The sequence below is a fragment of the Castanea sativa genome, chromosome 10 (assembly GCF_040712315.1).
Source record: "Castanea sativa cultivar Marrone di Chiusa Pesio chromosome 10, ASM4071231v1".
Taxonomy (NCBI): Eukaryota; Viridiplantae; Streptophyta; class Magnoliopsida; order Fagales; family Fagaceae; genus Castanea; species Castanea sativa.
The window spans coordinates 4,489,100-4,516,167 of NC_134022.1; the positions used below are offsets into that span (position 1 = coordinate 4,489,100).

Consider the following 27,068-nt stretch of genomic DNA (forward strand, 5'->3'; position numbering starts at 1 on the left):
TTCCAAAAGAGAAAGAATTCACAAAGTCGTCCAGTAAACTTAATTTGAAAAGTCTCTAATAAAAAATAAATCATTTATGTTGTTATTATTGTGATCATGTGTATGTGTTGGATCCAAATTGAATAAAAAATTATAAGGAAGCAAAAAAAAAAAAAAATGACAAGTTAATAATATTTTGAAACTTTGATATATTTAGAATTCAAATCCTCTTCTTATTAAATTAAAAAATAAAATTAAATACGGTAATCCTCTAATTATATAACCCTACTGCTATTTTCATTTGTGTTGTACGTGTGTAAAAGGGAAGAGGAGAGGAGAGGAGAGGAGAGGAGTCAGCAGCAGCAGGCAGCCCCAGCAACCAAATTTCAACCTCGAGATGGTGAAGAGGAGCAAAAGTAAGCTCTAAACAAACAAAAACAATCCCACAACTTTGGGAAGATTTATCTTTTTTCTCTCTCTGAAACCATTGATTCATCTTGTTTTTTGATTCAGAAAGCAAGAGCAAGAGGGTCCCTCTAAAGAAGAAGCACAAGATCATAAGGAAGGTAAAGGAGCACCACAGGAAGAAGGCGAAGGAGGCGAAGAAGCTCGGCCTCAACCGCAAGAACAAGCCCGAGAAAGACCCCGGTATCCCCAACGACTGGCCTTTCAAGGAACAGGAGCTCAAGGCTCTCGAAGCCCGCCGTGCCCGTGCTATCGACGAATTAGAACTCAAGAAAGCCGAACGCAAAGAAAGGGTATATCTCTCTTATTTCCTAAACTTCATTCATATTTTTTGCTTACTCATTATTGTGTATTGTACTTTTATTCTATGGAGAAAGTTGGGTTTTTTAATGTAACACTTTTAATCCAATCCCCTTGTGTTGTGTGGTATTGTTTGATGTCTAGACTGTAACAGACCATATTGTTTTATGTGAAAATGCATCTCTAAATGTGTGATTGCTTTGCTGATTGTGTGATATTTGTGGTATTGTTTTGTGTCTAAACTGCAACACTTAACCCTTTGCAGTGATTTTTTTATTATAGAGTTTTAAGCTTCTCAGAGTTGTCATTACTTATTGATTGTGTGCTATAGATTTTAGTTTATGGAGAAAGTAGGATTTTCTATGTGAAAAATGCACAAAACCCCGCTTTTTTTTTTCTTCGTGAAACACAGAACCCCATGAAGTTTGAATGCAACACTCCCTAGTGAAAATGCAACTCTAAATTTGGACACGTGCACCGGTTATTTTCACTGAGGGGCAGGGATGCTTTGTTTTTAGGATAAACCAAAGGAGGGGGGTGGGGTGGGGTTTTTTTAGGTTGTGATAAATTTTACTGTCCTGGTAGATATTATTCTCTAATGAATATGCAACAAGTTATTCTTTAAATTCATAGTGGTACTCTACTCTGCACTCTTCCAGGCTCGAAAGAGGAAGTTGGGTTTACTAGAGGATGATGATAGCTCCCAATTGGATAAATCAGCTTCTTCAGCAGATAATTCTACTGCAGCTGGGAAAAACCGGGGTATGTTAATTCTGAGTGTTTTATTAAGAGATGTATTCTTGGTGGAAGAATTATTTTTCATTGGATCTACTACCTTGTCTTTTTGCTAGTTTTAATACCTATTATTTTCATACAGATAACTCAGATAGGGCTTTCTACAAGGAGTTGGTGAAAGTCATTGAAGCATCAGATGTCATTTTGGAAGTTCTTGATGCTCGTGATCCCCTAGGTACTAGATGTGTTGATATGGAGAAGTTGGTGATGAAAGTCGGTCCTAACAAGCATCTAGTGTTGCTTCTGAATAAAATTGGTAATCTTTTGCTCTCTCTATCTCTCTCTCTTCTGCATTTTTAAGGTGATTAAAGTTGTATTGTGATTCTTATGTTATTCCATAGAAAATTTTGGAGAAGCTAGAAAGTGAAAACAATTACGAAGCACATTATGATTAAGTAAAATTTAGATTAGATGTTCAAAGGAATGACTTGACCAAAATATCAGAGGACCTTCTAAGAGTACACAGATATAACTCTGAGTGTGCTCTAAATGTTACATTTTCACTATCAAACAACAATAAATCATATATTGGCTGCCATTTAAGTTCATGACTATCTCACTATCTATCTCACATGTAAATGATTGAGAAATGTTTCATCTATTTTTCTCATCCATATGGTTTCATCTTGTTTATTTGTCCTTGTTACTTGTGTCTCAGATCTTGTTCCTCGTGAAGCTGTTGAGAAGTGGCTCAAGTATCTTAGGGAAGAATTACCAGCTGTTGCATTTAAGTGCAGTACCCAAGAGCAAAGATCAAACTTAGGGTGGAAATCAAGCTCAAAGGCAGCAAAACCAAGCAATCTTTTACAAACTAGTGATTGTCTAGGAGCTGATACTCTTATTAAATTGTTGAAGAATTACTCAAGAAGCCATGAGGTAAGTCTATCACTTGTCTTCTGCAATGACCACATATTTCATCTACAATGACTTCTATGACTTCTCTGAAGCTTTATAAGATTTTCCCTGGGATATGCTGTTTATTCTTGGGGTTTCTCTTGCCAATATAGTTTATAATGAGCATTGTGTGCATGAGCATGAACATGAACATGAACATGAACATGAACATGAACATGAACATGAACATGAACATGAACATCCCGTTGGTGATATACTTCATATATTTTATTTTACATGTGCTTGTGTGGTCTTGATTTGCATGTATGTATTCATTGAATTTTTTTTTGATAAATTTAGTTTATATGTTAGCATGTGGAGTTTGCTTGACTTGCTATTCTCACCGTTTGTTATAAAGAGTCTTTGTGCAGTGGTTTGGAAATTAAATTTTCTGGATGAGGTGAAATAGGTTTGAAAAGTTGATGATTAATCAGTTGATATGCCACTTGGCTCATTGTATGTGTGATTCTTATTTCTTATGTTCTCGTGAATATCAGGAAAATATATGCCTTGTTGACCAAAACCTAATATTCTCTTTTAGGGAAGTTTTGTTCTCAAAGTGGGTCTCAAAGTATGCCTTTCAAGACCTGTATTAATGGTCTTTTTAATTCACATATCAAAGCTTCTCAATTAGGAACCATGGTGAAGATTTTTTTACCTTGTACCACTTCTATACCAAGTTCGTGTATCTACTGATCATAGTTATAATCTAAGCAGGAGCTCTTTTGAGGTTTTAATTGATTCCCAGAATTTTGGCTGTTTTGTGCTCCTATTGGCAAAGCCTTGGCTTCTAGGTTTTTTTATTTATTATCTTAGTAGTCTCATGTCTCCCAACATTATTTATTAGGCATTTGAACTTATAAAAAAAAAAACATTATTTATTAGGTATTTGTGGCAGAAATTTTGTTTTTCTTTGATATAAGAATGACTGTTATAGATTTTAGCAAAGAGATTCTTTCTATTAAGAACACCAGCCCCACTCATTTCATACCTGGGTGATTGATAGTGACATGGTACTGTGAGGAAAAGGTAAAAGAAAGTATCAATAGTGATGGTTGGCTCCAGCTTCTGTGAGGTTTAAGAGAGGTGGTTGGTTACTGGTAAGCAATCTTGTCCCCAACTTTGGTGAAATGAACTATAAATAGTGAATTAGACATTTTTTTTAAATTTGGGCTTGAAACTGAACTTCTCCTTTGGAGGATAAATGGACCATTCTGGTCTTGAAGTGAACTCTCCAAAGAGCCATATTCATATACAGGAGAATTGAAGTGCTGGACATAAGAAAGTAAGCCTACGTGGTACCTTAGGATGATTTGAGCCAAACTTATCTTCAGTGGGGAAGAACTGATAGTTATTTTGCATGTATTTCCCTTTTATTTTGTCAGTGCCATTTCTAAATTGATAAGGAAATTAATTTGAATTGAGTTATGTTGAGGAAGAACTGATAAATATTTTGCAAACTAATCTTCAGAGGGGAAGAACTGAATTATTTGCACATATTTTGCTTTTAGATTGTCAGTGCCATTTCTAAATTGTTAAGAAAATTAATTTGAATGAGTTCCCTAGCTTCTTGATTGGATGTTGGGTACAAGGATTCTTTCTGATTTTATGCGGCATAAATTTTATTGTCCATCAAGTGAAACTTCCATCTTGGAAAGGCATCTTAAACTGAAAATAGCACTACATGCTATTTGAAATTCTAGTAGGGATAAACATTTTGCCGGGTGAGTTCATAGACGTGAGAACCTTCAACTGAAAAATTGCTTAACTATCCTTTACCTGGTGATTTATGCACTATCTAGTACATGCGTGTTGTACTTTGTGTGTTGAACGCAAAATCCTTTTGGGAAAAAATGGAACGAAGAATGATGTCTTGTTTTGCTAATTGGATGTTCCATGGTTTGGTGCATAGTGGTTGGCCTTATCAAAATTGTATTAAACTAGGAAATTGTATTAATTTAAATAATAATAAAAAATATATATATAAAGCAAATAGTCAATGATAATGACTATGACGATGGTATTGTGCTAATGATAATGTATTCTTTTAATAGCAATAGTAATGATGATAACGCCTAAGGCCGAGCGCTTCCCTCTTGAGGTAGGGGTGGCGTGGTATTTCCACGGGAGAGGTTTATCGTGGCACACTATCATGATGATGATGATAGTGCGTAGGCGCACATTACCAAAACTATTGGGGGGGACGCCATGGCTGCTCTGCTGCTCTAGTTTTTGCAGTCTGAGCGAAGGATTGTCCCTACATTTCTCTTACAATTTTCCTTTATACCTACTAAAAAAAAAAAAGCAATAGTAATGATGATAATGCTCATGTATGACATAGTTAGGCATCTGATGTGTTTGATGTTGCTGGATTTCTACCATATTTGTTTTTACCACTTAATGGTAATTGTTATGCCATATTTTTGAATTTGGGTTTTTGAGTTTGGATAAATAGTTCCAGCCATATTAATCTATTGTGCTCTGTATTTATGGCAGATCAAGAAATCAATTACAGTCGGTGTTATTGGCCTGCCCAATGTTGGTAAGAGTAGTCTCATTAATAGCTTAAAGAGATCCCATGTTGTCAATGTTGGTTCTACTCCTGGCTTAACAAGATCTATGCAAGAAGTTCAGTTAGACAAGAATGTCAAATTGTTAGACTGCCCTGGTGTTGTGATGCTTAGATCTGGAGCAAATGATGCATCTATAACTCTTCGAAATTGCAAAAGAATTGAGAAGTTGGATGATCCAGTTGGTCCAGGTGAGTGAACTCATCCTATGTTTTTGGCTGGTTTTTGGCTATTCTGCTTGAATGCCTTTTCATATGGCTAAAGAAATACAATTTTTGTCCCTTCTATCAGTTTACATTGTCTCTCCATTTTGTCTTCATATAAAAGGAAATTGCATATATAGAATCAAAGACAATGAATGTTAATTAAAGACATTACAGTGACATCAAATTCTGTTACATGTATTGCACCAGAAGATGAATCATTTATTTAAAAATAATAAATAATTTTTGTGGATTTTGTGTTATTATATTAGGTTCTATAACTAGACTTTGATATCGTACTGTCCCTGCTCCATCTGTGCAGTGAAGGAGATTCTAAAGCTTTGCCCGGCCAGTATGTTGGTAACCTTGTTCAAGGTCCCTAGCTTTGACTCAGTTGATGACTTCCTTCAGAAAGTGGCTTCCGTTAGGGGTAAGCTGAAAAAGGGTGGTGTTGTGGATGTTGAAGCTGCTGCAAGAATTGTTCTGCATGACTGGAATCAGGGTATGTGTTTGTCATTTATGGTTTATGTGCCGTGGGAATACACAAACAAAACAAAGAGAGAACAAGAAAAGCAAATTGTAATATATAAAGATTCAAAGTGGCGATAATAATTTGGGTGTGAGAGGTCCTGAGTTTGATTCTTAGAAAGCCCCTAATTATGTAATGTTATACTTACAAAAAAGAAGTGATGTTAATAATTTCATTTTGTTGTAGGTAAGATTCCATATTACACTATGCCCCCAATTAGGAATCAAGGAGAACCTTCCGAGGCCAACATTGTTTCTGAGCTTGGGAAAGAGTTTAACATTGATGAGGTTTATAACACTGAATCTTCGTTCATCGGAAGCCTCAAGTCTGTTGATGATCTCAATCCTGTGGAAGTTCCTCCAAGTTGCCCCCTCAATTTTGATGAGGATATACTAGAGGTTTGTGATCTCTCTTGGTTTTAAGCATCTATTTATGGTTTTAGGATGTGAAGTGACTTAATTAGTGCTTGAAATCTCCATCCCTGAGAGGAGCACACCTCCACATTGTTTGTCTGTTTTTCTTCTATAATAAGTTGAACAAGTAAAAAAAAAAATTGGGTAAGTGAATGGGAAAAATACTTAATTGAAATAGAATTTAAATCAAAGTGGAACTAAAGTTTCATTATGCGTAGTTTTTAATATTTATGAAACTAATCCCTTAATGCCCAATTCTTTTTTTGCATTTTATAATTAGAATGATGAACCAAAACTATCAATCCAAGTTGATGAAGGCCCTGAAGACATGGCTAATGATGAAGATGATGTGTCCATGGCATGTGAAGAAGATGAAGAAGGCAGGAACATGGGAAAAACTGCTACTAGCCGGCAGAATGAGAAATTATACGCAGTTGAAGGAATGCTTAATACAAAGAAGAAGAAAGCAGAGAAGAAGAGAAGGAAAAAAACCGAAAAGTCAATCCCAGAAGATGCCATGGACGATGACTACGATTTCAAATTGGATTATTTCAAGAAGGGATCTGCCATGGATGTTGGTGATAAGGACAATGAAAATCAAATAATTGGTAAGGTGCCTATGTCAGGTATTGAGTTCCCTGATGAGTGATGTAAGGGATAAACCATGAGTTAAAAAATGGCATGCCTTCTCCTTTAAAATGGACTGTATGCTTTTATTTTATTTCTTTTCTTTTCTTTTTGGTAGAGTCGTCAAATTTTGGTAATGATAGATTATGTCACATCCTCTTGGACAACATTTACACCGAAATATGAAATGAAATATTGAATTGTAACAGAGAGAAAGAAAGTTCATGAGTAATTTGATATCATTGCTAGGCTAATCCAATGCCTTTTCTGTTCAATCTCTCTCTCTCTCTCTCATGCATTAGCTCATACGCCTAAACATGTGGCAAATTTCACATACACTAGGACATTTCACTAACGTGTACATGCAAGCTGGTGTAGAAAACACGAGTTCCATCTGCTTCAATCCATGACTATGAGCCATTTTCAGATGGAAAGTCGTCTTCAATTCTCCTTATTCTGTGAGGCTGTGGTCTGTGGAGCATGAACTTGGATCTTTGTCTTTGCCTCTATACCTTCTTCTTCTTTTTTTCTTATTTATTTATAAAATTTTTAATTTTTATAATTATACCTCTTTGCACACAATTACAAAATATAGAGTTTCCCAACCTTGCGATCAGAACACGGAGTAGACCAAAAATTGTTTAGTGTTTAAAAAATCCAAATTTTGAAACCCTTATTAATCCATAACCGACTTCTGCCAAGCCAAGAATACCAAGTGGGTATCCTTTATTAAAAACTTAAATAAATTATATAATTTCCCTATAATATGGGTTAGTTTCGAATTAACCCTAAAATATTATAATTTTATAATTTAAATTATGCACTTTTTTCCAACATTATGGACTAAAATTTATCTAGAACATTTGAAATTTCGAAGAAATTTTGCGGTGCCTCAGGAACATTCAAAAAGAATTCATTGGATTATTTTTTCCAACCCTTGAAATTCTACTAGAATCGTTCTTTCATAAACACAAATTTATATTCTTTAATTCATTTCATTTTTTCCCCAAACTTACGATTTTGTGTTCACATATATTATTAAAAAAAATAATATTTTTTTAGCTTACATATGATAATTGATAATAATATATAAAACAAAATCCTTTAACTTTTGTTAACTTTTTCTATTATTTGCATATAATCTTTTGAAAGCTCATATTTTTGCTGGTCATCATTTTAACATAAACAATATTAGAGACAATATTTTTATAATTGTTAACATGATTTATAATTTATTATGTTTAAAGTAATATCATTTTCACTTGGATCTGAGGCACCCATATCAATGCACTAATCACAATAAGACATGCAACAATTTTGCAAAAAAAAAGAGTTGTCCTTATATATAATTATTCTAATATATTTTATTAATAAATTATTAAGTTTTTAAAATTACAAAAAGTATTACATTGTCATATTCACTAAATTTATTTATAAGTTTGTATTATATATATATATAAAATATTTAGGGAAGAAATAATTGGCGGGAAGAAGAGGAGAGAGAGAGAGAGAGATGAGTTCAGAAGGGCCTGATCTAGTGTGCGAGGTGGACAACGTCCAAGGCATCGTTGATGCCCTAACCGCCGTCCGATGGAAGCGGCAGCAGGACGCGGTGGTGGAATTATCGGAGCACGGCGTGGTTTTGATCGTGGAGGAAAGCAGTTGTCTTCAGGCCAAAGTTTATCTTCAGCGCGAGGTACTCTTATCAACTATCAAATGTTTCAAACTAATTTATTTGCGACAGTTAAAAATTCAGTTGGAATTTGAATTTATATGAATAATAACGATGAATGAATGAATGAATGAATGAATGTTTGGTATAAAAATAATGAAGCTTTTCATTAAATATGAGTACGGTGGTGCACAAGGGCGGCCTCGATTCGGTGTGAGCTTGGGCCTCTTGGTCAATTGCTTGAACACATTTTCGGTTCCGGGGAGTGGGCGTTCCTCTTCCACCATCGAAATTCGATATCCAGGCCCTGATATGCAGCTCCTTCTCAAGTATGCATCACTATCTTGGCCAAATTTGCCTACCTGACAAATGTAGCACATTTTTTGAACTCGAGTTCCAAGCAGTATGAGCTCTACTGCTTGGCGTGCCACGCTAGCTGCTCAAACTCGAGTTCCAAAAATGTGCTACATAACTAAATAACTTTGTTTGGATGCGTTTTTCCTAAAATTTTACTAAAATTGTTCTATTTGGCAAATTTGGCCCACTATCTTAGTTTATATGCTGCTGCTCCTACATTTTCTGTTGTCTAGGTTCATTGTATCCACTCTTACTTGATCTGCAAGCAAAATAATCCTGATCTTACTTTTGTTGCAACTGTTGTGGTTTAGTCAATGTATGATGTAGTCTGTCGTTTAGATTACTAAAATACCTTACTATGGGTTGATTGTTAAATACTTTGCTTGATAAGAAAGATGTAGCTATCAATGGTTTTCTGTAGTCAACATAGGCCATGATACTGAACCATGTTAATAGCTCACTTTTGTATGCTTTATCATGGCATCAAAGCTATGTTTAATCTTTTCTAACATAGTATTGTAGTCATGTTTTTATCTTTTCTAATATGGTATCAGAGCCAAGTTTCAATAGTTTTAATATAAGTAGTGGATAGCTCGAGCTTTAGATTTTCATTTTCCTTTCCTTTCCTTTCCAATGTGTGCTTTGATGAGAAATTATCATCTGCAATTTGAAAATCTTTGGGAGGAGTATGGTAGATTTTGTACTTCGACATACTTGCCTAGTGTTTGTTTTTTTTGAAGCCTTCTTGTTGGTTTTTACTGCATCTTTATTAAATTGTTGGTTAGTGTTTCATATCTGGATATAGTGAATTTACAACTTTCTGAAGTTTACCCTTTTTTTTGTCCTTGCTGAAATAGTTATTGGTAATTAAGAATCGAGAAAATAGAAAGGCCAGCGGTCATGTTTAATTTCTAAATTTAAATTTTTGATGCCCCAGTGGTCAGACAATTCTAGCTCATGTGATGATGCTTTTTAATATGATTTGCAGTTTGTATTTGTTTGCCAATTCCATAATTCAGATTGAGATTCAATGCTATATTGTCTTTTATATCTTAAGGTCTGTTGATTCACTTGACGCTTGCATTTATGCGGAGATCAGGACAAGAATCCCAGAAACAATTTCATGGGACTATAATTTTGAACCTGCAGGAACCACCCCAATAAGTTTTACTGTTAAGGTATACTCTAATTATATGTACTCTTTAGCCACTGAATTGACCACCCCTGTATCTTCCATTATTCCATTGTATGATAGTGGTAGTTTTGCTTTGCATCTCTCTCTCTCTCTCATGCGCGCTCGCATTCCAAATTCTGCTTTTCTGAATGATAATGCATGCATATTATGCTTGTGTAATTTACTCTCTTTTGAACATCACCTACACTGGGTGGGTCCTTAAAGTTACAATTTACAAACATAAGTAAATATTTTTTTCTCCACTAGTAGTTTACTATTTCTAGTGGTTTTAACTAATATTCTTTTTATGCATCAGTAATATTTTAAGAGCATCTCATTTAATTATTTGATGTGAGAATTTATTCATTAGAATGTCATCATTTTAAAGTGCTTGGTGGTGAGACAGAATTTCAGCTGTCTGCCCCCATTTGTTGGATACAATGCTTTGTTGAGATTACTAGGGTATCTGACATTTTGAAGGTGCTGTAGTGCTAAATTTCAATTACTCTCTTTTACCATGACAAATTAGTAAAATTACATTGGGTACTGGTGTTCTTTAGATCTTCAATGTAATGATTTTTGTGAAGGAACGAGTCATTTATCAAATAAATTACTAAAACTATTGAGGAAAAGCTTCTGAACATGAAAAATTTTACTGTAATAGATAAATATGCATGGTTTTCTGCTCATGTATTATTTATCTTGGAGCCAGTGCCTACCACTAACAATTCAAACTGTGATATTTAAACCACAGTCTGCAGCATTGAAGGAAGCTATTGATGATCTTGAATGGCCTGGATCAAGTGTACAGATCATACTACAACCAGATCCTCCTTCTGTCACCTTTAAAGGTGAAGGCCACGGAGACTTACAGGTGAGGTTTTATTTTAAACTAAAAATAAAGTACCCCCTTTGTCTGGATTTTAATATTTTCAGAGGTTTAATCCTTGCCTTCTCTTGCAGATAGACTTCATGTATTATGTGAATACTGATCTCTTGATTGCTTTTAGTTGTGATCATCAGGTTTCTTATAGGTACTTTAAAATCTTTTTTATTACCTTCATGTAATGCACCATTTCACTTTCATGAAATTGACTGTGTGGGTTCTCACCTTGATTTCAACAGGTATAAATACAAGTTCCTCCAGGCAACAACTTCAAATATACCCAGCAGCGTTATTAGAGATAACAGAGGAAGCAAGTTGACTATTGGGCGAGGTGGAATGCTGAAAGTTCAGCACCTGGTTTCAGTTGCAAGACCATCCATTCCTCACCCACACGTTGATTCTGCTGGCTACCAGCAGCCCAGTCGGATTGCGTACATTGAGTTTTTTGTGAAACCTGAGGAAGATGAAAGCACCATAAATGATTAGCATTTGCTATCAATTTTGTGGATACTGGTTACCAATTAAAAAAAATTGTGGCAACTGGTTGCATATTATACCTCATCAATGAATCTCACTGCCTCCCAGCATTCCCTTTTTATGCTAAAATTTGCATATATTTTCATGCGTAAGAAGGGAACGATGACAACTGTATTGTAGTTCATACTGCATTCTCCAATTTCAAATTCCAGTTTTCTGTTGGATTCCTATCCTTTTTAATTTGTAACCTACCTATTTCAATTTGGTAGCTCAAATCTATCTTCCTGCAGGTGTTATTCTTTACATATACTGATTCTTGCAAGTTGTAGATGAAGCATAGGACCTGTTTTTCTTTTCCTGTAGTTAATTTGCATGCACAACTTAGTTTGACTTGGTTTAAATCTGTAGCGGATATTAACGAATCAGTTTCAACTTGGTTTAAATCTGCTATTTCTTATGTTTTGCCTGAGGAAAATTCTAAAAACATAAAAGCCATCCCCTTCTCATTCAACCCCAACTCTGAAGATACTACTTGTTGGGCTCTCTCTAAGGATGGTTCTTTTTCCCTTATATCAGCATGCATAATAGCTAAAGGGTTAAATCCCTTGAACCTAAGCCCTTCACCGCATAAGTGGATATCTAGAATGTTTTAACTACTCTTAGAATCCGCTATTTCATTTGGTTATGCAGTCATAATAGCGTGTGCCTTTGTGACGTGTTGGGTTCAAAAGGTTTTATTATTCTTGGTATTCAGTGTTCTGTGTAACAGTAGCAACAAATCACTTAATCATATTTAGGTCGAGTGTTCCTTTGCAAATTCATTCTGGCAGAAGCTCAATGTCCCACATGAGCTGCGGAGCTCCTTCTTTACAAGCATCATGGATTGGATATGTTGATGCTGAAAATCATCAGTAAGCTACACGGTACACAAAGGGAAGAAGACCCTGCGAAGAGTACCGGTGTGGTACCGGCCAAATATCCTCTGATGGTTAAGTTAGAGAATTTTCACAACTCTAGAGTGCTAGAGCTGGGGTAAATTGTGTGTACCTTCATTTGTGAGGGTTTTGAGATTTTTATAGTAGTATAAGGTTGACATACGTTCCTTGGCAGAGAGAGCTTTTCCTTGTAGGGAAGATCTTTCATTGATACACGTATCTTGCGGGATCATTTCCTTATAGGAATCCCCTTGATTAGGGTTAATTGTGGGGTACAAGATGTTTCCTTATATACTCATGCGTCAAGGCCATGTCAGATTTGTCAAAGGTTTACTTATCCCCTTCAGTTTCCTTCTGTCAGCTTCTTATCCAGTCTATGTATTCTGACCGTCTCATTCAAGTGTCGTTGATCTCGAGGCACAGTCGTCGGCCTTGAGGTGGAACCGTTAGCTTCATGATATCGTTGTTTACATCTATGAATGCACAAGTAATGTCGACGGGTTCATTTGGACCGTCAACTTTGCCTTATGTGAACAAGTTTGTCAAACTTTCAGAATTACCCTTATCAGGATGCATTCTAATTCCTTCTCTAATAGTCTTACCAGCAAATGTGGGCTTGCCTTAACCCCCCAGTTTAAAAATTATATTACACATAATCTCCCGTCGTCTGTTTTGGTGTCAAATCTAATGAAATTTAGCATTGAAAGACTAATTTATTGTCAGCTATATCTTTTAGAGGGTAAAAATTGGTCTTTTAATACCAAATTTCATTATACTTAATACCAAAATAGAAAGTAGGAGGAAAACTAAAACACAATTATAAGTTTGGGGGTGTCATTTGGGTTTTAATAGTTTAGAGGGTTAAGTGTAATCTAGGTAATAGTTTAGGGTGGACAATGTGTAATTTGTCCTAAATAAAAGTGAAAAGAAAAGAAAGCTTTTGCTAATGAGATTAGTTGGCTCATGTTAATATCGCGTATAGGCTAGGTATTATCATTCGAGTCTTAGATGCAAATCTAGGTATTAGGTTTGGATGTTGACAGTATAGCTCTAGTACCTGCTGCATATGTTTTGAATTGGGAGAATCAAATGATTTTCGATAAAACTGATAGGGCAAGACTTAAGTGTAATACTTAGGTGTTGTTCCTTAGGTTTCTCTTTTAAAATTCTGCCATATGGATTTTTTCTCATGGATAAAGTGTATTTTTTAATTAAGTTGCCACATGGTTGAATCTTAAGAGAAGAACCTAAGAAACAGTACCTAAGTACTGCACTTAAGTTTTTTCCCAACCAATAAACATAACAACAATATCTTCCTCATTTGTTTGTCTCTTAAGGCCACTAATTAATGGTAATTTCAACGTCGCCTTTGTGTATCCCTTCCATGGAAAAAATGTGAGTATTCTTGTCACTCCTTGCAAAGCAGCCATGTTATATGGGATCTTTGTCCCCACATTCTCTTTTCTTGGCTAAAAGATACTTGTCAAAATCTTCGCTTGTTCATGCCCTTACCCTCTCATTGAACCCGTTTCTGCTTGCTTAAGGAGGTTTTTTTTTTTGGCCAAATCTTTCCTAACCCAGCCAAACTGATTTTTGTTCCATCTACTTTGTCGTGTTTTACAGTTCTTCAACTTTTTAACCACCACAAACATAAAGGGTACTTGAGACTACATGCCCCCAAGCTCCTTCAACTGTTGTTTCACAACTTGTGTAAGCCAGCCTCCACGATTCCATCAAGATAACGAAAACAAACCTCCAAATTGCAATCTATATCAAAATTTAGGATTTTTTTTCTTTTAAAATAACACTAAATCTCAAATAATTTCGTTAGTTAGCAAGTTTTCAAAACTATTTAGCAAACTAACATCTCAAGTGTGAGGGGGTCGATTTTGTTGTGCTAAATCAAGAATAATGAACTCAACTTCTATGCGTGGAAATCAAACATTACAGAGAGTTCCATGAAGAGATCAGACAAGGAGAAAACGCAAGTTCTACACGAAAAAGGCAAAACCAAAGAAGAAAACCCAAGTTCTACACAAAGAAGGCAAAACCAAAGAAGAAACCTAGAAAGAAGAAAACCCAAAAACCCAGACTAAACAATGAAGAAACACAAACCAGAAGAAACCCACCAAGAAACAACAAACCACGAAGAAGGAACAAACCAGAAATATCAAACCCACGAACCTAGATCTCCCTAACCCAAATCGTTCGGCTCAGACTGAACCCAGGCAGCAACGGCGAAGGTTCCAGGACGCAGTGGCGGCGGCGAAGAAACTCCAGGCAAAGGTTTTCCTCTAATTCGTTGTTTTTCTTGTCTGGGCCTTTTGGGTTTGATGATGTTTCATTGTTTTTCTTGTTCTTTGGTTTGATGATGCTTGTTATCCATCGGATTTCTCAGGGAAATCGAGTTCTCTACTCTCGAGATATTAGTTTGCTAAATTGTTTTGAAAATGTGCTAACTAACAAAATTGTTCGAGATTTAGTGTCATTTTGAAAAAAAAAAATCCTCAAAATCTTTGGGTAGATTTTCATACTCAACGTCATTTTTTAATTACAATGTCAAAAAAATTCTATGCCTAATGGAAATCCATTAAAATTGCACCAGCAAACAGTGTTGATCATAATGCTAAATACTAATGCTAGTTTTGGAACATTATTTGTTCCTCTAAAATGAAACACCTAAGAAAATTAATTTCTATCCACAAACCATCTCAGAAGCTTTTGGCATACACAACAAATGCTTATATTAGAAAATTAAAACTATCAAAATCTTATGAGTTAACTCATGGTCCGTTTGGATTAAGGAGGAAGGAGGGGGGTGGAGGAGAGTAGAGTAGAATTTGCCAAAAATTAGGCTAATTTTCTACCAACTCTACTCTACTCCTCCTCAATCCAAATGGGCACTCAATGTTGTAGTTTTATTGTTCATCTCTTATTTCTTGCAACACTCCCAAGCACACCTCCCAAACGGAAAGAGAATGCTTAGTACATGAAAGAACACTCTATCTACAGCCGGAATCGACTTAAAATTCGAGAGAAGTTGCTGTATACAATCAACAAAACCAAAAAGAAAAGAATATAGTCCCAAAGAGCCAAAGCAAACTGAAAAACGGATACTTTAGAGCACTATGACAAAATTGCAAGGACAACATCCTTTAATTCAATCATGAATGAGATGGGTGGCAATTAATTTCCTCACAGTAAAGTACCTTCTGCTGGAATTGCATATAAATCACCACGAGCCACGAGGCTCAATATGGTAGGTCCTATTGCACAGCTATTATTACCAAGCCTCTGTTTGGATTGCACTGAAAGGAAAAAAAAAAAAATTGCATTTGGTGTTTTTTGTGTGGGTCCTGTGCACTGTTCACAAGACCCGCAAGTATGAATTTCAGCAAATTTTTCTTTAAAATTGGGTCTCACGGCACTATTCACATATTTAAAAATTATCTTACTACAGTATTTTCAGTTTTTAGAACAGACACCAAATGTTTGGTTTGCTCCTTCAAATAGGCTATGCCAGACGGTTGTGTTCACAACTACCCCACTGTGTGCTGTTTGCAACCCTTGGGTCCAAAATGCTGAGCACTACGCTTCACAATCCGTTTGCATAAATAGCAATAATGATTTTGGCACGCCCAGCAGAACATATGATTGTTATTGTCAACCTGTTGGTGCATGCCAAGAAAAGGTGAAAACAGAAGGATATATCAGTCTAGTGCGACTCTAGAGTTCAAATGAAAATAATATTATCTTCAAAATGACTATCAATAGAACAAGTTACTATCTAAAATTGTTTTATTTAGGAGGGGAATTTTTCTATATTTAAATTTTAGTCAGTATTTATCAATAATTTAACTGAAGTAGATCCTCTTTATGTTAGGTTTAACTTACGTATCGTAGACATTGCTCTAGGCCCTGGTGAGATCAACTCAAGCTTGACAGGGATGTGGCCAGTTGTTTGATTTTCAGTAATATGAATAGATTCAAGTATTTTCTTCATATTGGGATACACAGCTGACACATCTAGAATACTATGGCTTTCTCTATCCTTTTTCCTATCATTCTTTTTTAAATTTTATTATCTTTCTTAAATATTAAAGGTTGGGACATCATTTCAAGGAAGGTTAATAACTGCCTTAATGCAAACAATAAAAAAAACTTTTGATTGTTCACAAATAAAAGAAACATGTTATCATAAGAGGATTTCAATTCAATAAAATTGTCATTTGGACTCTCAGGCTCTAAGCCAACAAAGAGAAGAAGATGAAGAAAAAAGCACAGTTTTTGCAGCATCAAAACTTAAATCCCATGGTTGTTTAAATATCAGCTGATAAGAACAATCTTTTAGTCTTGTTATTCAGGGTTTGATGTAATCTTCATCAATTTGATTGCTTTATTGAGGCTTTTTGAGTTTATATTTCATTTATAACACTTTTATTAGTGTATTTGACAATACCAACCATAAGATGTACCAAGACAAATTCGGATACTGGAAAATTGTTTAAATCAGACAAATGTAAAAAGAACAGTGACTGCATAAAGAAGCAACTTTGATAGAATTATCCCATCACATATGAACTTTCAGAGACTGATTCTTCACCTTGGCATTGAATTGACGACAATTAGGGCACGATAAACCATGTTGAGCATGCTCAGCTTGAATCTGACCCAAGACTTGGCGAGGATTTATGCGCTCTACCCACTCCCGAATAACTTCTTGTGGGAACAGATCACACCTCCCATCCCTTGAATGAGTAAAAGTTATAAGTCCATATAAAGACAATAAATACAAATATATAAACAACACAAGCATAATTAATCAATTTTAAACAAGTTGTAAATTACATACTTGAAATGATCATATCCATCAATCGCCTGGTTACACTGGTAGCAGAAATATTGCCCACAGTTCTCACACACCATCTTGTTGCAACCTTCAGTTTTGGAAATTGCCATCTTACAAGACGGGCATTGCTTAGCATCACTGAGTATTGTCTTGACACTAAGGATTTCATTTATCATTTCACGTTCTTTACGCTTTTGATCCTCCTTTAGTTGAGATGAAGTTTGGCGCTCCTGCAGGCAAAAAGTAAAGACATTGAATTCTTAGTAATCTGGCAAGTTTTCTATATTAAGAGGAAGTAGGACAAGCTGGAGAATAAACATGAAGGTAATTATAAAAAAAAAAACCATCAAAGCTCAAACTAACAGAAGACATAATTATGAATAGAGTGGATTTGCAAAATATCTTATTCTTCTTCATTTTTTTTTTTTTTATAAGAAAGAATGATATGTATGCAAAAAGGCTGCTCTATGCATGAAAAGCACAGAGCAAACCAACAATTACAAGAAACGGAAAAGGAGAAAAGAAACAGAAAAAACAACAGCAAATTAGTTACAAAAGAGAAGAGAACTACGAAATGAACTCTAATAATTGATTGATCCATGGGATTTTTGGATAATGGGATTAATCACACTGGACTATGAAAGGATGTTAAATTGTCACTCTCTAGTATCTAGCTATCTTGTCAGGCCTTAAACTAATAGGTTGAATACAATCTATATAAATGTTTGTTTCCTTAACTTCCAATGTAAATGATTGTTATGAGTATAAGAAAGTTTTATAGTAGAGGATCAGTTATTGAAGTACAAATGACATTTAGAAATTTGCAGCTTTAAACAGATGAGTAGGTTGTACCCAAGGAGAATGACATCTGGTTGCAAACTTAAGAGGTTGAAAATTATAATTAGCATAAAAAGAATCATGTTTTGGAGCCACTTCAGCAATCAAAAACATTTAGTCAACATGTTCACAAAATTAGCATAGCTGAAATGATAGTGTCAAGATAAATAAGTGGAAATACATGGAGAGATAAGGTATTAGGATATTGTGGGTGGATGGTAATTGGCCCAAACCGAGTATCGGGCCAATGTCCCAGGAAATAATGGCCCAATGTGCAACCTATGAGAGGCCCCAAGCAGGCCCACCACCTGAGCAACCATGCTCGGGGCCCACCAGTTTGCATTACCCCTCCCGAGGAGGGATAATAGTGCCGAGGAGATACGATGCCTTGGGGGAGTCCACCATCTGAGCACGGATCTCAATGCATGGCACAAGTTACAAAGGAATGATCACAGTGATGGTAGCAGGAGGGCCCACCTCCTGGTAACAGATTTGATATGCAGGAACAGTAGACCAGACTCAAGGAACCACCCCGATTCTGCAAGCAGTGGGACCCATGCAAAGGTGGAAGATTCCCATCATTACTGACCCACTAACTGGAGAATATAAAGAGTATAAAATTTAAAGAGAGAGGGGTTGAACATTTTTGGGTGAGAGAAACAGGAGAGAAAGGGAGTATAAACGGGGTTTTGGGTAAGGGAAAAACCTAGTAGAAACCGTCTTAGGGTATCTCGACCATCAGAGAACCTCCTTATATGGCCCAATAAACAGTCCTAAATAGTCTTAGGGAAGTATCTGCCTATCAGCCATTAGACCAATCCTTTTGGGGACCTCCCATTTTGAGCTATATTCCCAGTTGCCCACAAATTAATTGTGGTTCTAGCCTAGGATCAGTTTTTCTTTAGGCCTGGTCCCCCACATATATGAAATGAAGAAATTCATTTAAAGATAGGGATGACTCCTATTGATGAAAATATCAAGTAGAGTTACTTAGGATTTGTTTGGTTATGTCAAAGAAGAGTGAATGAGGCAACGATGAGTAATAGTGATTTGATTCAAGTAAAGGAAATGAAAGAGGAAGAGGAAAACCTAATATAACGTTGGTAGAAGTAGTAAAAAAGGATATGTTACTCAAGGAGATGACAGAGTATAAATTTGGATAAGATAGACTGACCTCAATTACGCTATTGAGGATCTATAGTGAATCCAAAATTTCTGACTAAAGGTTTTGTTGTTATTGTTATTATTGTTGTTGTATGGTAAGGGAGAGGCCATTAAAACAATTATCTGGCGAAGTCCCTCAGAACATGGGATGAGATTTAAAAGGAAGAATGATGAACAATCAAATCCCAGTTTGGACCTTCTCTATGAGTGTGCCATTGAGAGAGTGCAAGCAAGAGATAAGCATTTGGATCATTTGGCTCAAATTTGCTGCAAGTTATCCTATCACATAACTTGAAAGTCACGCTTCACAGATGCACTTGCATCCCCTAAAAAAATAATAATACTCAACATGGTTACAGTAAAACTCTCTAGAATATTATTCAATTAGAGAAATTATAAGGAGTACATGTATGCATATTCTTTACTTATTTTGACCAGGGGAGAAGTGGGGGAAATTAAATCATGCAGCCTGAATTATATATTCTAGGTATTAGTAGATGCTCTCCTAAAGGCTCAAGTGAAAGCGCCATCTCCTTACCAAACTCAAAAGTTAAACAAGCAAGGGACTGCAAGAAAAACTGCATCCAAGTTTAGCTAGCCATAAGCAGAGCCTAATTTATGAGATATATATATATATATATATATAATTGGGAAAATATTATCTTCTATATGTTTAGGATTCAGCTGATTCACTATTGTTGTATATCACCAGCGGACCAGCCTCATACAAGGCATAAGACCATAATTCCACTAAAAATATCCTGCTCTGAAGAAAATGATAAGCATGCCCCATAACACAGAGTGGCCAAAAAAGCTGCAATAAAAAAAGGCCAGGATGAGCTGCAAAATTTACCTGCAAAATACGAAGCTTCATTTCTGGTGACATACATGCTATGCCTACATGGCGTCGCTCCCTACAAAGTGTACAAAAGCTAAAGAAGCACTTTGAGCATTGAGCATGCTGGTCCTCATCTTCTATGCAGGGTGTTTCACACCTTGGGCAATAGGCAACATCAGTCATTGACTCGAGCGTTTTTTGTAGCGTTAAGGACTCCCAATGTTCGTACTCCTCATCACCAAGCACTCGTTTCAATAGAGGGGGTGGGACCATACCCCCACATTTTGCATCAGGACAGTGAAGTTTGCTTACGGTGCCTTCCTTGATATGCATCTCAGAAAAAGTCTTCATGCATTTCCAACAGAAGAAATGTTGGCATGGCAGCCTGATGAACTCAGTACCTGGGAATACAAATTTACAAATGAAAAATAGTATAGCAAGAAGTTTGGATTTTTAATTAATGAAAAACTTACATATGGAGGACAGAAATAACAAGTGTTAACACCCATGCAGATATGGATAAAAAAAGACATTAGTCCAGAGAAGAAGACAATGTGATTAAGAAACTCTATCCTGGAAGCTACAAAATAAAAGTGGACAAGGGGAATGTAGCTATGCCTAGATCACTGCAGGATGTACACTAATGTCTTATAATAAAAAGCACTTATATGATTTGCATTTAAATGAACACAAGCACCACCCTGAAAATTTGGAAATTGTGCAGTTGGAAAGAAGACGATGCAAGTCTATTACCTAACATGAAGGAAAAATAAATACAATATAAAGAAAGGATATTGCATAAGTGATGAACACCTATGTTTGGATTAGGCTTACACATAATAAACCTATCAGGAGGTAGTAAACATAATTAAAGTGATAAACTATCAAATTCTTGTCAGTCCAATCAAAACAAGGCACTATATCAACATTGGTGGGGTCTCCTTTTCAGCTTCAACTATGGGAAAATCACCCACTAGCATATGGAAAAGTTTATGAAATGAAGGCTGGGTTTGTTTCAATGTAAAATATTTTCAGGAAAATAATTTTTTTTCCTGTGTTTGATTGCATTCCTAAAAATTCTCCAAAAAGTATTGTCAATTGTTTGGCCCATATGAAAATTTTTAAAAGAAAAAAAAAATTGAACACAAAATTTACCATACCAACAGTTTAATCCCACAAATCTTCAATACCAAAAAATCCACAATACCAAAATACAATGTGGTTACACAAAATATATATAAAATAATCTGAAAATCGAAAAAAAAAAAAAAAAATCCTGGCGGAGCAATGGAGCTTGATTTGAGAGTCCCAGCAGGTAGCATCTGAGAGTCCTGATCTAGCCATGGGTTCATCCTCGGAGCAAGGGAGCTTGATTGGCATTAGCTCCTTCCCTCAATCTAAGAGAGAGAGAGAGAGAGAGAGCAGTGAGTTTGTCATCAGTCACAAGGGTCACTGCCGGTTGCAATGGTGGTTGGGGTAGATGGGTGACTCAAGGTGAGGTGGGTTTGGGGAGAGGGGTATGGTCTGTGTGAGAGGCTTAAAAAAATTTATGTCTCTTGAGGGCTTAAACCATTTTAGCCTCATGAGGCAAAATTACTGAGGCGAGATTATTTTCAGGTTAACCAACATTTTCAGCCACATCAAACACCTGAAATTGGTGAAAATAATTTACGTCGAAACCAACACTAGCAAAGAGTATTTATAACTTTTATGACATTCTCTAGAAGGGGTATATCTTCTGAACTCTTAAATGTCATCCTTTTATTTTATTTTACTTTTTAAGTTTTTATGCATTTATTTATGCTTTTAATCTGATGAGAGTCTGCCTTTTTCTTTTTTTTGGGTGTAGGTGTTTTCTCTTTATCAATTCATTGGTGCTTGGGTACTTACACACCTCTAGCACAAATTCTCATAATGCTTAAATGCACACACCTAGGCAACAGATATTAAGGAGCTGAAAAGATCTATCATAATAGTTTCTTCTCTTAATAGATAAATACAACTCATGCACTCATATGGGATTAAACTTGTTATGTCCACCTCTGATTTATGGGGTGAGGAGATGCCAATTGGTCCAACATCATTGATAATTTTCAAAGTTAGGAGCTCAAGTGTTTCCCAAGAAGCTTAAAATGAACCACATGGAGGACAATTCACCAAATTTCTCAACGCAGAAATGTATTTTGAAAACTTAGATTCGATAAAATGCATGTCAAGCAAAGGTAGAGAGTTACCAGCATAATCCGTAAAACAGATGCAGCATTCATGCAAGTTCTTCTGAAAGTTCTCATGTTGTCTCTCATCATTGTAACTTTTCATTAAAGGAACATCAACATCAAGGGAAACAATTCCAGAAAGTGCACGCCTATCCCCTGCTTGCCTTATGCCATAAGGACCAAGAAAAATTTCTTTATCAAACCCAAGATGAGAAAGAGAAAAACAGTGTAGCCATTCCACCCACTGGTATATAACTTCCTGTCCTGGCTGTTCCATCCATATAGAGTCCAGCTCGGAGCAGAGATTAGAAATCCTACTGGAATCCAACCACTTGACAGATATTGTAAAATAAGGCGGTAGTTGGCTTGGGTATGATTTAGGTAACAAACAAGTCAATATAATTGGTGGAAGATATTGGACTTTGAAAGAGTATGAGAAATCATCTGAACTGTCATTTTCGGTCTTAAGATCACCAGATAAATTTAGCTTTGCAGTCATAGCAATTTCACCAGGTGCTTCAATGTGTATATGAATCTGCAAAATAATAAACAGGTGTCAACCATTCATTTATTTACAGATATTGAAGTTAGATGTTAAGTTATTGGGCTTTTGCAAAACCTGAAAACATCTTAAGCCTTTGTGTCTGTCAAGGATGAAAACATTGTCCCCATAAATGGATTCCATAGCAAGTAACTGCAAAAGAAAAACTGAAGGATGATAAAGGGAAGGAAAATCAGGACTCTTAAAGTTCCTAGCTTGTAAAGCCACGATTCTCCTACCCCATAGGAATGGTTTAAATTTAAGAAAATTTTTTTTTAGACCTTCATATTTATTCTACTTGCAAAAAAAAAAATCTTAAAAAATTGGCATTTTGAAAATTTCAACCATCTCTCAAAAACAAATTTATCAAATTCAACAAAATTCTGGGTAAAAGGTTTATATGTCAAGTTGTATACCAATTCCAACCATATTTTATTAGGAAGTCATAAATAAATTTCAAATAATTGATAATAAATGGAAAAACTAATAAAATATGCCATAATATTTGCGTGAATGGAATCCCTAAACTAGGTTTCTATAAGTAATAAACAATTTTTTTTTAATAAATATTCTACCTAGTACAGGGGGCAATCATTTGGTAGCTTGAGGACTTAGTTAAGCTATCATACTTAAACAGAATCATTAAAACCTAAAAATCTTTATCCTTTTTGTCTGCTGCATTGTGTTTATATAATTTCACCAATTTAGGATTTACCTTCTTTAATGGCCTCAGGAGTTTCAAGCAGCACCTCAACCAGCTCTCCCTAAGTTTCAGCTAATAGGGGCTGCTTATTTAAGCTTCTACTTACTAAAGAGTAAAGATCTATTTTTCTAAAATGAAACTAATTTCCTTTTTCTATTTATTGGTTCACCATTGTATACTTCACAAGTACTAGGGATGCACCTCTTTTTGGGCTTTTTTTGATAGGTAGATAGGGGGGGAGGTGGGGTTCAAACTATAGACATAGGGCATCACAAAGGATGTCATTACCGCTGGGCTATGACTTGAACCCACCCATGGATTTCACTACTTAAGCATCTCATATAAGACTCTTATATTTTCCAAAGCATAATCCATTTCAGCCACAAGCTCTTATCTGAAAAGAACTTCCTCCTATTTCTCATTAAGAAATGAATGCAAAGATAAGAAGATTTTCCTAGAGAGACCAAAAAAATCAGATTTTCTGCACTGGTACATCAGGTCCTAAATAATTTTAACTCACACTTTTTTCCAATGTAGGTTCTTGTAATTATTTGAATTTACCCCTAGTTCTCATTAATAAGGAAAATCAGCTGAACATGTATCAGTTGAGCTAGTACATATGAGCTATTCATCAAGGGCAGAAAAAAGTTTGTTTAGAGTATGCTCACTTTAAATAGGAATTCTCTCTCCAAATTATAGCCAATGCCCAACAGGCCAAAAGAGTTCTGCTTACTGAAAAACTTGCCCCACCATCAGCTTAGTCCAAAGCAAATATGCACTTCAAACTAGGCCCAATAAACCCAGGGCACATTCATCCATCAATTATCAAGACTGTAATCTACACTTTATTTTTTTCACAATTGATAAATTTCTATTTTTGAAACATTATATGATTATATGCGACTGAGCCTTACTTGAAAGAAGCATCCAACGAAATTAACAGAACAATTTTTTCTTCAAGTACTTTACTAGTGGAAATCACTAGCCAAGATCCTTATTCTCCGTCCTTGTCACACATTCACGCACAAAGACAACCTTGAAAGTAATTAAAAGGCAGAATGAGGCAGCAACATGAAGCATACATGTCATGAGATCCAAAATTTGAAATATGTTGAATTAATGTATTGTAGGGTTGGAAGTTTATCACTTCTTGAAGCCAACAAATTTGGCAAACGCAAAAGCAAATAGAAACCATCAGAGGCCTATTTGAAGTCTAGGATAACTTGGGATTCTATCCACCGCATTCTCCATCTAATTATCATATTTACAGCTGGAGATCAATAGGAAGTTTTCCTTAGCTTAATACACTATTGAAAAGACTAGCAAGATCTTTAATTTCCATATGACTTACTTTTAAGCAAGGAATTGTTGCAGTGTTAAACTATCACAGGTTCAACATCTCAAAGTCTAGAGCAAGTTCTCTTTAGCGGAACATGGCTGCACCTGAGTGCAATTAACACTAACTACTTAAGATAATCTATTTCTACAAGCATCCAGAAAACCTAAGCTAAGAAATACATAAATGAGCCTCTTAGTCTTTATACATGAACTTAGTTACAAGAATATTATTTTCCTTGATGAGTAGACTCTACTTCAATATCTATCATGCGAAATTCTTCCCTACTTTATATGTATAGCAAAAAAGCATTGTTGCCTCATTTCAAAACCAATGTGATGAAACTTATTCATTACACCATCGCTTGTATTAGATTAGCATTATTATTATTATTTTGTTCCTTACTCTCCTAAATTTTTTGAATTTGAAACATAGATTCAGAATTCAATCTTGATGTCAATCCATTTGCCTTTAGCTTTTAGCTTTTATGTACAGCTTTTTAAAAGCTCACTTTTCTTACTTTTTTCAAAGTATAAGTATATTTTAACACACTTTCCAGAAAAGCAATTAGCAAAAAGCTAAATAAGTTATGCCAAATGCACATCACACTCATCAAATATAAATCCTTGATCATTTTACCTTCGTAAAAGGTAGTTTAAAAACCAAAATGGTTGCATTATGTAACACCATTCATTGTACTTCCAACAAATAGTTCATTAATACCTATAATTTTCCAGACAATATCACTGACCAAGAACTTAGCTATGCATTTTTATAATCCCGTGAAACACCATCTCATTAAGCTTATTTTACTTTAGCCAGGCAGCCACTTTATCGTGCATATATATATGTTATCAAATATTAATCATATCATTGAAATTAAATAATAATTTACCTCATCCTCCTGCAGCTGATCATTGATCCTCAGCTGCTGCTCCGACAATTCAGGCTCCTGCACGCCAAACTGCAGCTCTTCCCATCTACTTAAAACACCATCCACACCCTCACTTGACTCAGACACTTCAGTTCTATCTTCTTCTTCTTCTTCTTCTTTCTCCTCCTCTTTCTCATTGACTTTCTCAGCAATACTCAAAGACCCCAGCTGATCAGAATCCAAAGAATTCAGAGAACCCACCTCAGATTTGTCCACAGACATGGGTTTGGGTCGATGGGCACGCCGATTCTTAGACCCCCACCTGGAATTCCGACGCGTTCCTGTTGTGGGAACACTGGCGATGGTGGGTGCAGTTACAGTTGCACTTGAATCATCAGAAGGAGGACTACAAGGCGGTGAGAGGTGGTGGTGATCGGTGAGAGGCTTGACGGTCCAGACCTCTTCATCAATTTGAAGAGGCCGGCGGTGGCGATGGTACTGCCCTCTTCTGCCGCTCCTATTATTCATTGCGAATATTTGTTAAACTAACATAACATAGCGATAGTGGTGTTTTATTCATGCAATTGTTTATTTAGGCGGGGTTTGGATAGCAACGCGTCTGCGTTGAAACTCGCGTCTGCGTATGAGACTATTCAGCAAATATAACTTTAATTGGATTCCACAAGTACTGAATTCAGTAAATATAATTTTAAAATTAGATTTCACGACACTTTTCACCGATAATGTTAATTGGACAAACGATTGAGCGTTAGAGTTTATGTTGGATTTAACCAAAAATAGAAAGAGTTTTCGGTTGACGTGGGATCGCCAGATTCTTTCCAATGGTCCGTGTCCGAGTCCAAGGTATAGACTGTAGTGTGTAATAATAGAGTGTGTAATAAAAATATAAAAAATAAACATTACTCAATAATAAATATTCAATAAATTATGTTCATCAAAAAATAAATAAATTCAATAGATACAAAAAAAAAAAAAAAAAAAATTTAACCATAAAATGGTGGGGTTGCATACTTGAATCTATAGTTTGTTTGAGGTTTTCTAAAAATAGTTGTCTAAAAATTATTTTCTATTTTTTCAATTCAAAACTAGATTTCGAAAAAATAGTGTGAGGATATTTTTAAAATAAAAAAAATATTTTTAATGGCATAGTTATAAATAAATTGAATACAGTGGATCCTCCAAATTTGTCCAAATTCTTCTATTTCTTAAATTAAAGTGTTTATTTTTATCACAAATAAATTCTCACCTTGAAACTTATCATTTTAAGTAGGGATGGCCATGAGTAGGGTATTGGTATACCCGATTCATACCTGACTCGAAAAGTTTACCCATGGATACCCGAATATCAATATCCATTAGTTTCCATACCTGAATCTTACCCGAATTATTATCCATGGATATCCATACCTTACC

At 35.5% G+C, this 27,068-nt stretch overlaps 3 protein-coding genes across 3 annotated transcripts; 2 read left to right on the top strand and 1 right to left on the bottom strand.

Moving 5' to 3' along the window:
• The first annotated feature begins 301 nt into the window (after positions 1–301).
• LOC142613783 (guanine nucleotide-binding protein-like NSN1) lies at positions 302–7,050 on the top strand. The gene is made up of 9 exons (XM_075786282.1): positions 302–395; positions 493–737; positions 1,404–1,506; positions 1,622–1,795; positions 2,198–2,415; positions 4,930–5,194; positions 5,529–5,708; positions 5,922–6,133; positions 6,429–7,050. Exons 1-9 carry the CDS (start codon positions 377–379, stop codon positions 6,795–6,797), a joined length of 1,785 nt encoding a protein of 594 aa, XP_075642397.1. The 5' UTR covers positions 302–376; the 3' UTR covers positions 6,798–7,050.
• A 1,188-nt stretch (positions 7,051–8,238) lies between these two features.
• LOC142613901 (uncharacterized) lies at positions 8,239–11,480 on the top strand. The gene is made up of 6 exons (XM_075786422.1): positions 8,239–8,471; positions 8,610–8,776; positions 9,862–9,982; positions 10,733–10,852; positions 10,942–11,012; positions 11,104–11,480. The coding sequence occupies exons 1-6, from the start codon at positions 8,289–8,291 to the stop codon at positions 11,348–11,350; spliced, it is 909 nt and encodes a 302-aa protein (XP_075642537.1). The 5' UTR covers positions 8,239–8,288; the 3' UTR covers positions 11,351–11,480.
• A 3,934-nt stretch (positions 11,481–15,414) lies between these two features.
• LOC142614020 (uncharacterized) lies at positions 15,415–26,468 on the bottom strand. Its single transcript, XM_075786543.1, has 7 exons — positions 25,656–26,468; positions 22,800–22,874; positions 22,199–22,715; positions 19,980–20,365; positions 17,129–17,355; positions 16,880–17,024; positions 15,415–15,944 (listed from the first exon to the last, which is right to left on the bottom strand). The coding sequence occupies exons 1-7, from the start codon at positions 26,160–26,162 to the stop codon at positions 15,816–15,818; spliced, it is 1,986 nt and encodes a 661-aa protein (XP_075642658.1). The 5' UTR covers positions 26,163–26,468; the 3' UTR covers positions 15,415–15,815.
• Between the last annotated feature and the right edge of the window lie 600 nt (positions 26,469–27,068).